Below are 15,833 nucleotides of genomic sequence, written 5' to 3' on the forward strand. Positions count from 1 at the left end.
GCTGACAAGCGTCCAACCTGTGTAAGGCGTCACTTGTAGCTTGGCTCTCAGGGTCCCCTGTCCTGGATCTAAGGGTGCCTGGTGGCTGACCTTGGGCTAGGCAAACCTTTTCAGCCTAATCTACCTCACAGGGTTGTTGTGAGGAGAGAACAACATCAGCCAGTTTAGATCCCCATCAGGGAGGAAAGTTGGGTTTGACATCTGTTAGTTTGCCTACAGTTTGCCAGGAAAAGACGATCTCAGGCTTTTGCTCCAGCTGGTATTGCTGAGACGCTTTGGGCAGGAAGCAGAGCTACAGCTGATCCCCGGAGATCTGAGGCTGGAGCATAAAGAGGGGGAGGGGGGAGGGGGGAGCTCAGTGGGTATGGGATGCTATACAGCCCACCCTCCCCAGCCGCCGTGCTCTCCAGGGTACCTGATCTCTATAGTCTGGAGATCAGCTGTGATTCTGGGACGTCTGCAGCCCACACCTGGAAGCTGACAACTCTAATCTGCCTGCTCCCTCCCCTCTGCTGGTATCAGGCCCCTTTTGCCCCTCCCTCACAAAGGCATGGCCTCTGCAAATAGACCAAGCCATGAGGCCCCATCCCCTTGCAGAGTGATTCCTCAGAGCAGCTGCATGGATGGGATGTAGGGGTCTATGAAGGGAGTGGCCCATAACATCAGACTCCATGACTCTTGTGGCCAAGCTACAAGTGACAAAAGGCACAGGTTGGACACTTGTCAGCTTCCCTCAAGTTTTGATGGGAAATGTAGGCGTCCTGGTCTTGCAGCTTGGCTCTCTGACTGCTGTCCAACGGACTTTTCAGCTGTCACTCGTCCCACATTCCGCCAAACTGCCTACGTTTCCCATCAAAACTTGAGGGAAGCTGACAAGTGTCCAACCTGTGTCTTTTGTCACTTGTAGTTCCGTACTGAGTGTTCACGAAAGACAGCTCTCCGCAACGGAGTGTGTGTGTAAGCATCTCCAAGAGTGACTTGCCAGGGGCATAATTTCTGAATTTTACAGCACATATGCTGCTCCCATCGCGGCGGTTCGGTAGAAGAACTGCAAAATCAGGATGTGCCTGCCATAAAAACCTGGACTAGTCTTACAATGTCCATTTCTCAGAATATTTCCCTTCCTTTTTTGCTCTGGCTATGCTTTTGTTCGTCGTTGGAACCAGCTAACAGACTCCCAAACTGTAGAACTCAGTCTCTCTATTCCAGGCTTGACTGAGTTAGGGCTCAGGAGAGCTAGCCCTTTGATTAAAAACACAGCTGGGATTACTGGATGGTTTTCAGTGTGCTTCCACTGATACATGTCATGCTCTTCCTCACCTCAGTCCACCAGAAAGACCCTCTTTCTCACTGCTGCATTGCCCTGTCAATATGAACCACATGGCTTTTCCCCCTCCAACACCTCTGCGAAGCAGGACACTGGAGTCTCCCTTTATCACATGCCACCCCCCTGGATATTTGCCCCCACCATATCTAGGGACATCCCTTTTGGACTGAGCAGCTGCCCAGGGGTACAGCTGCCCCAAGGGGTGTGTAGCAGCACTAACCAGTGGTTGAAGCATGAAAAAGGAATTGTGGCAATGCTGATTATTATTATCCGCCTTTCTCACTGAAATCCAAGGTGGATTCCAACAATATACGTGAAAATACAATATAATTGACATCTAGGACATTCACTGAGCAAAGTACAATAACGAACAACTGTTAGGACATTCAGAGAAATAGATACAATAGGGCAGTGATGGCGAACCTTTTTGAGCCTGAGTGCCCAAACTGCAACTCAAACCCAACTTATTTATTTCAAAGTGCCAACACTGCAATTAAACCTGAATACTGAGGTTTTAGTTTAGAAAAAACAACTCATACAGTTGTCCGAACTAATTAACATCTCTCTCTTTCTCTCTCACTCACTCACTCACGAGCCACGAATGAAAATAAAGCAAGTTAAATTAAAGCTGCTTGCCTTTCTTTAGACCAGCAGCGTCTTGCAAGCACTCTCTCTCTCTCTTACTCACTCGGGAGTCACGAATGGAAGTAAAGCAAGTTAAATGGAAGCTGCTTGCCTTGCTTTAGACCAGCAGCGTCTTGCAAGCACTCTCTCTCTCACTCGGGAGTCACAAATAGAAATAAAGCAAGTTAAGTGAAAGCTGCTTGCCCTCCTTTAGAAAGCCAGGCCCAGCAGCTCGGCTGCTACCTCTGCTTCCTGCTGCTAAAGAGACGGGCAGCAGGGAGTCAGCATTGAGGAAAAGGAATCAAGTGGGCAGGGCCAAAACCCAAGTGATCTCTGTTCAGAGCTACCGGAACGCTGTTCCAGCACGTTCCCCCTCCAAATGAGCCCTGGACTTAGTGATCCGGCGACATGGCTCAAGTGCCCACAGAGAGGGCTCCGTGTGCCAGCTGTGGCACGTGGGCCATAGGTTCGCCATCGCTGCAATAGGGGATGGTAGCAGAAAATATATAAACAAGATTTATTTATTAATACAAAGCACACCTCTATGATAAAAGAGAAATAGGACTAGAGTACAAAGGAACAAAAATGGTTATTAGCTAAGAGGATCTTACAGACTTTTCATGTCAGCTACAGCGTGGACGCGGAGGGGTTGGTGTATAGTAGCCACATTCCAGCCCATGTTGACATGCACACACACACAAAGACAACAGATCTTTTTTGGCATCCAGCCCACGTACCCCCCAAAGTAGGTAAACTAATGTGGGTTTGTGGTTCTGTAACCCCCCCCCCCCAAAGCCAGCCAGTCCACTGGTCCAATAGAAAGGTGTATCGGCCCAGAGCCTCTCATCCCCCGTCCCTGCCAGTTCTCCAGACTTCACAAGACCCCTAGGAGTGTCTAAGAGCTCTGTTTGTTAGTTTGAAGAGCCTTTGTTTCTGGGTTCTTTTTTGAGTGTGTGCACCTCCTTAGCAAGCAACACTGGAGACAGGCTGGTAAAATATAAAGGAATTTATTAGAAAGAGAACATAGGAGCATGTGCTAAGCAGAAACCCGCTCACAAAAGCATTTAGGCAAGTCAAAAACAAAAAACAGCATTGGGCAGGGGGTTGGACTAGAAGGTCTGTAAGGCCCCTTCCAACTCTGTGATTCTGTGATTAGCTTGCTCACCTATCTATGTTCTATCTAGCTAAAATACTACTCACTGGCTAGCTGTCTAAGGATTCTCTGAGTTGGTTCCAAAGATGGTTGGTCTGACCAAAGTCCATCCATGCTAGCTCAGTCGAGGCGTGGAGCTGGAAGCTCTCTTCTTCCATAACTGATAGCGGGCAGTGGCTACAAGGCAGCATAGTTGGTCAGGACTAGAATGGTGTAAAGAGATAAACTGCCTAGAATCAGTGAGGCTCCTTCCAAGTGGTGGGGGCATCAGTCCACTGAAAGAAACCAATCAGAGCTCATTACTTAATTGGACATTACCTCAGTGTGAAAGTTTAGGGAGAACAGCTAGAGCTGAGAGCAGCGCTAGGCTCCAGGCCTCTCCAAGGTCACACTCTCAAAGCAAGAGAGAGCCCAAGAGCAGGTAATCAGCAGAGGCTGTGCCAGTCTCAGCAAACAGGCCTGGTAAGATTTCTTACAGGCATGAAGCCTGAACCAAAGTTTTTACTCTGTATATGGTGGAACAGGGCCTGCTCCTTACAAAAGGTGTTACCAAATCAAAGAGATGGAGGTGTTTCCAGACTGGGTTGTGTCAAGAGTAGCCATCTGGTCCTCAGTTGCCATATCTGCCAAATGCAATTGTCTTGCCAAGCAGCAAGAGGTTCTTTAGGATTTGACAGTAATAAGCATACAGGTGTGGAAGGAAAGCAATTTATTAAACAAAGCAAGTAAAATACAAGAGAGACATAAATGCAAAACCCAAACGGAGCATACATACAAAGAAATAACAGGGGAAACATACATCATTTCAGCTCAATAGCATAGCAGAACAGAGGAAAGGCACCACCTGATGATTACAGTGCCAACTCCAGCTGTTGGGAACTCCACTTCCAACAGTGGGCAGACCCCTCTTTGGCCAATTTTGCACTGTACTTTGTGGGTCCGACTGTGCTGGAGTTCAGTTTGAGAATTTACTAAGACTTATATAGATTAAAATTATATATGCCACCCATACATTAATCCTCCTCAAAAGAGGGATGATTAAAGACAAATTGATAGATTGTCACACAGGGAAGGTTGAAGACCAAAACATGCTCTCTGTGTCCCAGGCCAACGCCGATAAAGGAGGTGCTGGCGCCAGTTCAAGAAATGATTTCTTGCCTCCCTTTCTGTCAGGTGTGTTAATTTAGCATCCTTGCGGCCAGTTTGCTTGACCTCTTTGGGAATCGATGTATCCTTGTACTCAAAACACCAGCAATGCCAGAGCTTACGTCAGCAGAAAACAGTACAGCTTAGCAAGGCATACACAAGCAAGAAATCATATTCAGGCCCTGGCATGAACAGGGCAAGATCTGATACACCAACTAACTCCTCGATATACAATATTCTTGCGCAATGCTACTACAGCAATCTCCCCCAGATGTTTCTGCCCTGCCTCATTTCATGACACTGCTATTTTAATTTATGCTTTTAAAATTCATGTTCGTTGTTCTTCTAAATCAGGAATGATGTTCTTTTCCTTGGTATTTTAATCTTTCTTTTTGTCTAAAAGCCAATGTGCTATATAGACTTCTCTGGGTTAAAGATAAGGACGTGCATAGACGCTTAGCCTTTGAACAAATGTATTGCTAGACTATTATAACAACTCTCTAAACATATCAAAGATAAGCCATATGCTTGGATTTTGTAAAAGGTATAAAGAAATCAAACAGCACACTGAAAATAGTAATAACATTTCTCCTGGTGTGCATTCAGAGCTTTCCCCTTGTGTGGATGTGCAGATGGGAAGAGAGCTCTGAACTTTTTTTGAAGCTCTTTCCACATTCAAAACATTTAAACGGTTTTTCCCCAGTGTGGAATCTTTGATGGGAAATAAGGTTTGGGCGTGTCTTGAAGGTCTTTCCACACTCATTACATTTGTATGGTTCCTCTCCAGTGTGAATTCTGTGATGCAGAGTAAGGGCATCACGTCGATTAAAGCTCTTTCCACATACTGAGCATTTATAGGGTTTCTCCCCTGTGTGGTTTCTGTTATGGAGAGCAAGAGAATGCTGTCGACTGAAGCCCTTTCCACACACTGAGCATTTATAGGGTTTCACCCCGGTGTGGACTGTTTCATGAGAAATAAGGCGTGTGCTATACTTGAAGCTCTTTCCACACTCTGAGCATTTGAATGGTTTTTCCCCTGTATGGATTCTTTCATGGGAAGCAAGGTACGAGCTGGAACTGAAGCTCTTCCCACACTCAGACCATGTATGGGGTTTCTCCACTGTGTGGATTCTGTTATGTACAGTAAGGGTATCATGACGACTGAAGCTCATTCCACACACTGAGCATGTATAGGGTTTCTCCCCTGTGTGGATCCTGTTATGTACAGTAAGGATATCATGACGACTGAAGCTCTTTCCACACACTGAGCATTTATAGGGTTTCTCCCCTGTGTGGATCCTTTGATGGGAAACAAGTTTATTGCTCTGACTAAAGCTCTTTCCACACACTGAACATTTATAGGGTTTCTCCCCTGTATGGATTTTTTCATGAGAAACAAGATATGAGCTGCTACTAAAGCTTTTCCCACACTCAGAGCACTGAATCTCTTTTGTGTGTAATCTGCTATGCAAAGTAAGGGAATTATTCCGACTGAACTTCTTTCCACACTTGGAGCATTTATATGGTTTCTCCCCTGTGTGGATCCTTTGATGGGAAGAAAGGCCTGAGATGTTACCAAAGCTCTTTCCACACACTGAGCATTTATATGGTTTCTCTCCCATGTGGATTCTTTGATGGGAAGTAAGACTTCTATGGTGCCCGAAGCCCTTTCCGCAGTCAGAGCATTTATATGGTTTCTCACTCAAGTGGATTCTTTGATGGGAAGTAAGACTGTCACTCTGACTAAAGTCCTTTCCACACACTGAGCATTTATAGGGTTTCTCCCCTGTGTGGGTCCTGTTATGTACAGTAAGGATATCATGACGACTAAAGCTCTTTTCACACACTGAGCATTTATAGGGTTTCTCCCCTGTGTGGATCCTTTGATGGGAAACAAGTTTATTGCTCTGACTGAAGCTCTTTCCACACACTGAACATTTATAGGGTTTCACTCCTGTATGGATTTTTTCATGCGAAACAAGATATGAGCTGCTACTAAAGCTTTTCCCACACTCAGAGCACTGAATCTCTTTTGTGTGTAATCTGCTATGCAAAGTAAGGGAATTATTCCGACTGAACCCCTTTCCACACACACAGCATTTATACGGTTTCTCTCCTGAGTGGATTCTCTGGCAGGAAAAATGAGTTTTACTCTGATGTAAGTTTTTTGAATGCTCTAACCGTTTATCCCCTTCCTGTGTTTTCTTACGAAGACTGTAGATCATTTTAGTTATTACATTTTTGGAACGCAGGTGCAATACTCTCCTTTTCTTGCCTTTGCAACCTTCTTGGATTGAGGCTGAAGGGAAGTCGACTCCATCAGAAGCAATGGATTTCTTCTGCTGCTTCCACCTTCCTTCAGTTTTCCTTCTTGGCTGTTCTTCTCTTTCCCTCACTTCACCTGAAGAAATAAGAAAGAGAAACACAATGAGCAAGAAACAGAACCACAAATCAGCAAGCACCAACAATACAAGCTACTCATTAACACACCTGCCAAAATTTTAAGAAACAGCCTGCTGTCCTGGTCCCAGACCCTTTACAGCTTTAACTATTCAAAAACAGAGTAACTTGGAGGGGGGCTGGAAACAAACAAGCAGCTAGCAGGATTCTTTGAACGCCACTGAAACGTATAATAGTAAAGAGTCCAGCAGCACCTTTAAAACTGACCAACTTTATTGTAGCATAAGCTTTCGAGAGCCATCTGACGAAGAGAGCTGTGGTTCTCGAAAGTTTATGCTACAGTAAAGTTGCTTAATCTTAAAGGTGCTACTGGACTCTTTACTATTTTGCTACTACAGGCTAACACGGCTAACTCCTCTGGATCTATGACTGAAATGTATTGCAGTCAGTATGTCATAGCCACCTTGCAATGGAGGAGACACACAGAAAATGCAGCATATAAAGGGTTGCAGTTAGACCAGGACAGAGACTGAGAGCTTGTTTTGGATGCCTGGGATACCCAGAACTCTACATCCGATGATGGGGGGCCATTTCCAGTCACAGGAGACAACAACGACACACACAGTTCCAGGGCAGATTCTTATCTTGCTATGTTTTCAGACACCTACCAGTGACAGAATATTTCCCCCACCGTAGAGAGAAAAGCAACCCGTCATTCAAGCATTTCTCTCACAGAAAGTGCGTCTGGCACTATGGGACGGGCCCATCTCAGCCGTCACAGGCCATCTAAACTCTCCAGAAAAGAACGGAAATCTGGGGTGGGGGATCTTTGATGCGCTTCCAAGAGGATATGCAAAGTTCTTGCAAGGCATCTAAGACGCTCGCCAGGAGAACTCTCAGCATCCGGGGAAATTGATGATTTTTGGGTGAAATGAAAACAAATGATAAAATCCACCAGTTCTGTAAGCAAAACACAGGAGCACCTACTAGATGATCTCTCCTTCTCCTCAGCACTGTGGACAAACGGATCTTCCTCTTCTTCCAACCTGGAGATCAGTTCTGGTTTGGGAACCCCTTTCAAGAAAAACAAATAATTTCTTATAGCTATAAAATGTTTAGGCATTCCTGAACAAATTATTTGTTAGTGCGACTGAATCCACCTTGAGTCTTGATGAAACAGGCGGACTATAAATAAAGAATATAAATTAAATAAAACGATCATCCCAAACGCCAAGAGGACAGAGAGACAAAAACGGATCGTTTCCTGCCCAAAAGTACGATGGGGCTGTGCGGCCCCAGGAGGATCTGCTTGGCCTTCACGACTCTCGTGCCCACTGCTGAGGACGCTTGGGTTCACATGCCTGTTGGGAAGGGCAGTGGGAAAGCAAGGCCAGATGTTGGGATTTCGGCCACATCTTCTCAACAGATAAAAATGAACTCCACCTGCGTGATCTCCATCCTCCTCCTTCAGAGGAGGCCATCAAGGCGACCTGTGGATCACGTTCTCCACGTCCAGTCCCCATTTACTTCTCTACCGAGCCCTGAACAAGTTGACAGCAGAAACCTGGGGCTGGACAGCATTGAGGGGCTGCAGCTCCCTCTGGGGCCTCCTCCCACCCCACCCCCCACCCCCAGCAGTTTTGCACAGCCTCAGTGAAGCTCTCAGGACACTTCTGGATCCCGAAGGAGCAGGACATTTACAGGGCAGGATCACTAGGGAGAATGGGAATCTCTGCACAGCCACGCTTGATTGGGAACCAGAGGTGTTCTAAAACTTCATAAACTGCGTAACCCCCTTAGCCTGAACCAACATTTGCACACTGGCTGTGTCAGTTGTGAAGCCAGTAAGGGAAGTGACAACCTCTGTGGGAACATCAGGATAGCAATTTCGACCTTCAGCCCCTATCGGCCAAGGGCAAAGAGGAAGCCTTACCCAGAGAGGCCACGATCCCATAATTCTCCAGCATGACCTCCTTGTACAGGGCTCTTTGGGTTGGGTCCAGCAGGGCCCATTCGCTCTCGGTGAAATAGACGGCAATCTCCTCAAAGGCCACAAATCCCTGGAAGAAGGGGAGAAATAACTCCTGCCCCCGCCAAACACACCCACAGAAATGTCCTGGAGGGTGCTTTGGTGAAGGTACGGGGGTGCAGGATAACAGGATGGATCAGGAGGGCGGCATTACGAAGGAACTGGACTGCAGCCCACGGCAGTGTTTCCCTTCCTTCTGCTGCCTGGTTTTCTACGTTTGTATTCCATTTTTGGTTTGCGCTGCCTTCTTACGATGTAATCCTATGGCTGTTGCATATCTTACTGGATCTCTTATGTTATGAGATCGCAACGTTTTTGTATATAGGCTGCTGGCCCCGAGGGTGGGTGCTATGCCCCGGTAACTCACTGCCTATGTAATCCACTCCCCAGAGAACATCGAGTGTCCCCCCTTCTATCATCTTTGAGAGATCCAGGAGCTAGGTGGAGCATGCAAATGCTTTCCAACCCTACCCCAAAGAAGGAGGTATCCAAGCTGCCCCCTGTTTCTCTCCTGGAGGATCTTCCCCTTACCTGAGACACCTGCATAGTTGCTGTTTCCTCTGTGCCCCAAAGAGGGCATGATCCTGAACGTGACACCGATGCTTTCCCACTGCCTAGAAGAGAAAGAAAGGGGACAGGGAAACTTTGATCTGTACCATGCATGGGTTATTTTTAACAAAAATAGTAATAACAACTGCTCATCAGGAAGACTTAACGCCCACTCAGAGCGGTTTACAAAGTATGTCATTATTATCTCCACAACAACAATCACCCTGTGAGGTGGGTGGGGCTGAGAGAGCTCTGAGAGAGCTGTGACTGACCCAAGGTCACCCAGCTGGCTTCAAGTGGAGGAGTGGGGAATCAAACTCAGTTCTCCAGATTAGAGTCCCGCACTCTTAACCACTACACCAAACGACACCAAAATAGCTCTTTTGCTGTTTCTTTTTTCTGGGGCATATCTCTGAATCCCCCAAAGCTAATTCCGGGGGGGGGTCCTCCATTCCCCCAGCAGAAGCATTTCAGAGGGGCATTTCGAGCTGCTGCAGTGGGAAGGGGGGAGTCTCACTTTCAGGGAGGGGGCTCCTCCCACCCACAGAAAATGAAGGCAGCCCCCACCCTGCAGTCAGGAAATATTTGAGTCGGGACTGAGAAGGTGTTCTAAGGCAGAGGGGATTGTGGAGTATTTCACTTTTTTAAAAAAAAAATTATTATCATAACATATGTACATAATCATACATTGAGCCATATACATCTATTTTTACCCCTTCCCTCCCACCCCACACCCATTATATCTTCATATCTTTAACCATGTGCACAGATTCTTCATTCGGGCTTGAATGCTTGGGTTGGCTTCTCCCCTTTCCACCCAGTGCCTATAACACGACCATTTGCTTGTAATCTGTTGACGCTTATCCTCCCTTTTCTCATCAGCAGTTATCTGTACAAATATATCCGATTGTACACGTTCAAAGACATAATTGTTCCATTTTTCCATTGTCCATTTATGCTTGTCCTTCCATCCCTGTGCTATTACAGCCATTCCGGCTAAAATCATAATTTTATATAGATCTTGCTTATTTCCATCTACTCTTTTATTTCCCAATATTCCGGAGATAAGCAGATCCTTATTAACCTCAATATTAACTAGAAATAAACCCGACATTACCCTTATAATCTTTTGCCAGTATTCCTTGACCACATTACACTCCCACCACATATGCGCATAGATGCCAACTTCTTGACCTCAATGCCAGCATTTAGGGCTCATTCCTTTAACTATATACGATATCTGAGCCAGTGTTCTATACCATTTCCATATAAATTTCCTGGCCAATTCTTTATCCATTTTAATTTTTTTTATACATTTCATTATTTCTTGAATCGTTTCGAGTATTTCACTTATTGTAAGCGCTAAATGTTATAAATGTCTCTAGGGTGTGTGACAACTGAAAAAAAAAACCCTATCCAATAAATAAATGGATCAGAACTAGATAGTAAGAAATGAACCTGGCAGGAAACAGAGAGAGCAAACCTTAAAAATAAGGGATATGAACAGACCAAGTATGAAAAGATTCACATTTTGGGTGGAGTGCAGACTAACAATGAGATCCTAACCAGAGTTACCCCAGTCTGAGCCCTTTGAATTCAATGGTCTTGCCATTCTGTTCTCTTCCTTTTATAAGAGCACAAAAACAGCGCAAAGGAATTAGGAACCAGAATCTTAAAACCTCAAGAGATGCCCACCAGGAGAACCCACAGCCTGTAGGGTAAGCAGGTCTCAGGGAGTCAGTGAATCTGAAAATACACTGATTTCTCACTCAACAGCCACCCTTCCCACATCACGGTGTCCCCCTACCCACCTGGTGACCTCTCCCCTTCTTTCAGATGGTTGATAAATAGATCTTCTTCTTCTAACCAGGAGATCAGGTCAGGTTTAAGAGTTCCTTTCAAGAAAGCAGACAAAGCCGTTACTTCAGACCCCACAATATTCAAGCATCCCAAAGCCACTCTTTCGGTGCTCTTGGAAAGGGAAGAGAACGGCAAGCACTTCTCATTCCGGCACGTAACCAACCATGTGCTCTTCAATCGCAGAGTCAGGGGCCTGTTGGGAACGTCACTCTGGAAGCAAAGCCTGCAAATCCAAGGGAGGCTTCAGCGGGAGGCCATTCCTCCTCTCCCTCCCCCTCCTCCGAAGATAAGACGGGAGAGAATTTGGGGGTTGCATTGAACCGCCTCCAGTTCACACACACACCTTCCCACCTCCAGCACCAAGCCTGCCATCAGAACTTGGCTGTGGGGAGCGTTGATTGGCTGGAGCCACTCAAGATCCCTCTTACATCTCCAGAGCACAGAGTCATAGGGCCAAGCTACACATGACAAAAGACACTTGCCTGGCAAGTGGATTGAGTAGAGGGCAAGTGAACAGGGAGAAATACACTTGCCGTTCAAGTGTCATTCGTCATGTGTAGCTTGGCCCATAGATTCAGAGATTCAGTGAACCTCTTCTGACACTGGTGGCTCCCAAATGAACACAGTTCTTAGCAGGGCAAAGAGCATGAGAACCGCGCCTTCAGTTGGGAACCAGCATTGATAGGAACAGCCGTGACGCGGGGTTCACAACAAGTGGGTAAAGCAACAACTTCTCCCTGAATATTGTTAATATGAAAGCAACAACTTCTCCCTGACTATTGGAATCCTCCCAGATTCCAATTTCCAAAATACTTGTGCAAACTCCAGCCCACCAGGGCATATTTCCACCCCAGGATATTTCCACCCTTAACAAGCAGGTGCTGAAGGGAGTAATTCCAAAGACGAGGCAATCAAGAACAAAGAAGCCGCCTTACTCAGAAAGGCCGCCATCCCATAATTCTCCAGCATGACTTCCCTGTACAGGGCTCTTTGGCCCGGATCCAGCAGGGCCCATTCGGCCTTGGAGAAATGCACGGCCACCTCCTCGAAGGTCACCAGCCTCTGCAAGAAAAAGAAGATACCAATATCCCCCCTCGCACGTGCTGACAACCTCAAACGGGACAGGAAGGAGCAGGAAGGGGGGGCCTGAGGCTTCAAGCCGGGCTGGTCTCGGTCCAGTCCCATAAATGGCAAGCTACACACCGGAAGGGGGAGAAAGAGGGAAGGAGGTGAAGACGCCATCCCAGGCTGGATCCCGGAAGTCTGGAGATTGGCCAAGGAACCTGGAGGACCCCGTGGGCTTGTAGCAATTAAAATATGTTTCTCCATGCTTGGAGTATTTTTAAACATGTCTTATGGGTTTCCTGTTGTTTTTCCACGTTTTTTGGTCATATTGCAACAGCTCCCTTGTGATCTTGGTGTTGCATCCCAGATGCCCTGAATGTCATATTCAATTTGTTCCTTGGCAACTCAGACAACAGAACTCGTGAATATAAGGCAATACGTGATCAGTGTCAGATAACAGGGGACCCAATTGATAGCAACAGACTGGTCAATGGAACAGCCTCTCAACCGTCTCTTTGTGCCAGAAGATCGGTGGACTTCATGGCCTCCTGAGGGGCCAGCTTGAATGTTCTGCAGCCCTGGAAGCGACACAGCAGAGCGAAACCCCTTCTGGCCCCACAGCAAATAAAGAGCCCCTGCAAGCTGCCCCCTGCATCTCTCCTGGAGGACCCTCCCCCTTACCTGAGTAGACTGCATAGTGGCTGTTTCCACCCTGTCATAACGAGGGCACGATCCAGATTGTGGCACAGATGCTTTTCCACTCTCTGTAAGGGAAAGAAACAAGATGGAGGAACTTTGATCCTTTGTACTGGGTTTTACTGGGAAGTCTTGCCTCCCTCTCAACTTGAGGTGTGAAATTTCCAGAAATGTTGAAGCCACAGCTGTGTGTGTGTGTTAATATCTTTTCTGCCAGCCCCCCTGGAAATAACAGCAACATTCAATTTATAGACTGCCCTTCAGGACAACTTAACACCCACCCAGAGCGATTTACAAAGTATGTTATTATTATCCCCACAACAAAACACCCTGTGAGGTGGGTGGGGCTGAGAGAGCTCCGAGAAGCTGTGACTGACCCAAGGTCACCCAGCTGGCTTCAAGCAGAGGAATCAAACCCGGTTCTCTGGATTAGAGTCCCACGCTCTTAACCACTACATATATGCAATACTCATTTTCCTAGCAACGTGGAATGCGTCATTTAGAAATTAGCATACAGAATTATACTCTTTGGCATCCATATGGAATTCTGTTTATGTTTTCTATGACATAGACCAGAGCCCGGGGCCTCCCCCATCATGGCCCCTGTTTTGTAGACTGAGCTCCCTGAGGATGCGTGTGTGTGGAGGGTGGTGCCCTGAAGATCGTCATGAGGCACTGCAAGGCCTGTTTGTTTGTCAGGGCTCTTCAGGGGGGTTGAATGGCAGGCATTTTTTAAACAGGGAGGGAGTAGGATTTGGGGGTTATTTCAGTTTGGCTTTTAACTGTAAATGTTTTTGGCTACTGATTTAAACGGCTTTGAGGAATGGCAGGGTAAAAATGTTATAAATAATAATAATAAATTCCCGGTAAACAGATATCTCAATGAGGTATACTATATATGATATATGACATAAAACAATGGGTTAGTAGATCAGACTCTACATTATAACATAATATGTGGTTGTGTTGTGTGGTGATGTGTGCTATGCTACATTGGTGGCATAGCATACAACATATATATAATATATTATTGTGATATATACTATATTGATAGTGTATTTGACGGAGTATATGCTTAAAAGAAAAGAAATAGAATAAGTTTAAAGTAAGAGATAGGGCGATCCTTGCTATATATTATATTATATTAGTATGTTATATTGATTTGAGATATACTATATTGATAGTAGGTTTGATAGAGGTTATGTAAAAATAAGAATGTGCTTAGAATAAGAGATATTACAAATTAAAGTTGGTAGGGAAATATAAATGAAATAGATTTAAGTAATAAGAAGGGTTAGGGGTTGGAAAGCTGTTGGAAGTCAATAGGGAGGGGGGAGGAAAAGGGTGGGGGATAGAGCAAGGGGTAAAATGGGATTATTTGTGTCAAAATTGCAAAATTTTCTTTGTTTTACCACTCACTAATAAAAATTTTATTAAAAAAAAATAATAAATTCTTGTTTCTTCCTAACTCTTCCTCACAGCCCTCCTTTCTCACCAAGCCCTTGGCACCATTTCTTCATCCTCATTCCCTACTCAAAGTAAGGCTAAGTTTAAGCAGCCCCCCTCCCCCTCTCCATCCACGCCACCCTCCCCAAACAAACTTGGTGGTACGTGACTCTGCGTGCTCCAGGAGGCAAAGATCGTTGAGAGAAGCTGAGAGCCAACTAAGGGAAACAGAAAAAGCCCAGAAAGTGATGGGGAAATTGGTTTGCTGAGAGTTTACGGCAAAGGGATCTTTCTTGCATAACCAACGAAGAATTTATTTATAAGCACTGCTGCAGAGTTTTGATAGGCTTATTGGTTTTCGAAGAGTTCTTAAGCTTGGTGGCTTGAAAAATAATTCTATGGTCACAAATTCAGACACACAGACTAATTTTCCACACAGATTTTCTCTACACCAAACTCTCTTCTCATCCACACAGAAAGATTCTCTCAGGCCTTTCCACACAAAGCAAACGCCGCCGGCTCCCGCTGTGGGACCAGAACGCCGGGCCCACCAGCTCCTCTGCCCCATGCTCTGCCCCTCCCCTTAAATTAGTGACGGCTTGGAGGCTGCACATTTGAGCACCAGATGTGGTGTGAAGAAGGGGCTCCATCACGCTTGGCTCTCCAGTTGTGCTACGTGATGATGCCAGATGTGGTCCCCTTTCCAGCTCAGCAAGTCAAGAGAATGCATTGCAGCTCCGGTTCCAGGAGGCAAAGGAGAGCCCCGGCCATTTGGCACCCACACCCCGATGCCCCCCACCCTCGCAGGGGCATCAGAAGGGGAATGGGCAATCAATGCCTCTTGGGACAAGGATGGGGGGGGCTCTCACCTCGCTCCAAGGCACGGAAACCGCCCAACCATCCCTCTCCACATGCCCATTAAGGCACCCCATGGAGGCAGGAGGGAGCTCAGCAGCTCTGGCAAGAGGATTGAGGAACAGAAGAAAGTGGTTTGGGTCCCGCTTTGCGGCTGGATGGGATGGGAAGGCTCCAGCCGACCGAGACTCGGTCCACAGCTCACAGAGGGCCCCGTTCTCAATGGCCCTCCAGCAAGGGCCACGTTTCCTGGCCTCAAGGGCATGAGGCCTGCACTGCAGGGAGGCTCCAAAGGACCCCTTCCTCCAGCGGTTGGGCTGTTTCAAGGTGGGATCTGCTTGCCAACCACAAACCCTGTGGGGCAAGGCCTTGCCCACCCTCCTGGAGCATGGGGCGGGTGCCAAATCAGGCGAACATTATTTTGCCAGCAAGAAAAAGCCCTGGACTCGCCACCCATTTCCCCCATTTAACCCCCCCCCTCAATGTTGCACCCTTAACCCTCTGCGGCTTCCCAACATCCCACAAGGAAATCCAGCTGGCCGAGTTCGCTTTTGCAGGAGGGACCGGCGAGGAGGGTCCCTCCAATGCCTGCCTCAGAGGATGCAAAGAAAGAGGAGACCCGCACCCTTTCCACAACCTGAAACTGCACCATTTCCCAGGTTGGAAACGGAACACGTGTTGGG

The 15,833-nt window shown here is 46.7% G+C and overlaps 1 protein-coding gene across 1 annotated transcript; it reads right to left on the reverse strand.

Annotated features, from left to right (window-relative positions):
- Window positions 1-3,647: 3,647 nt before the first annotated feature.
- LOC129329120 (zinc finger protein 420-like) lies at window positions 3,648-12,910 on the reverse strand. Its single transcript, XM_054978548.1, has 7 exons — window positions 12,835-12,910; window positions 12,024-12,150; window positions 11,040-11,123; window positions 9,211-9,293; window positions 8,584-8,710; window positions 7,638-7,724; window positions 3,648-6,651 (listed from the first exon to the last, which is right to left on the reverse strand). The coding sequence occupies exons 1-7, from the start codon at window positions 12,847-12,849 to the stop codon at window positions 4,853-4,855; spliced, it is 2,322 nt and encodes a 773-aa protein (XP_054834523.1). The 5' UTR covers window positions 12,850-12,910; the 3' UTR covers window positions 3,648-4,852.
- Window positions 12,911-15,833: the final 2,923 nt, after the last annotated feature.

Source organism: Eublepharis macularius, chromosome 4, assembly GCF_028583425.1.
Source record: "Eublepharis macularius isolate TG4126 chromosome 4, MPM_Emac_v1.0, whole genome shotgun sequence".
Lineage (NCBI taxonomy): Eukaryota > Metazoa > Chordata > Lepidosauria > Squamata > Eublepharidae > Eublepharis > Eublepharis macularius.

Bases quoted from the DNA above. Each gene is read 5' to 3' on its own strand.
- LOC129329120 (XM_054978548.1), bottom strand. The intron at 8,711-9,210 runs GTAAGGGGAAGA...CCCTTCTTCCAG, and splicing joins CAACTATGCAGGTGTCTCAG to GGATTTGTGGCCTTTGAGGA. The intron at 6,652-7,637 runs GTAGGTGCTCCT...TTATTTCTTCAG, and splicing joins GGAGAAGGAGAGATCATCTA to GTGAAGTGAGGGAAAGAGAA.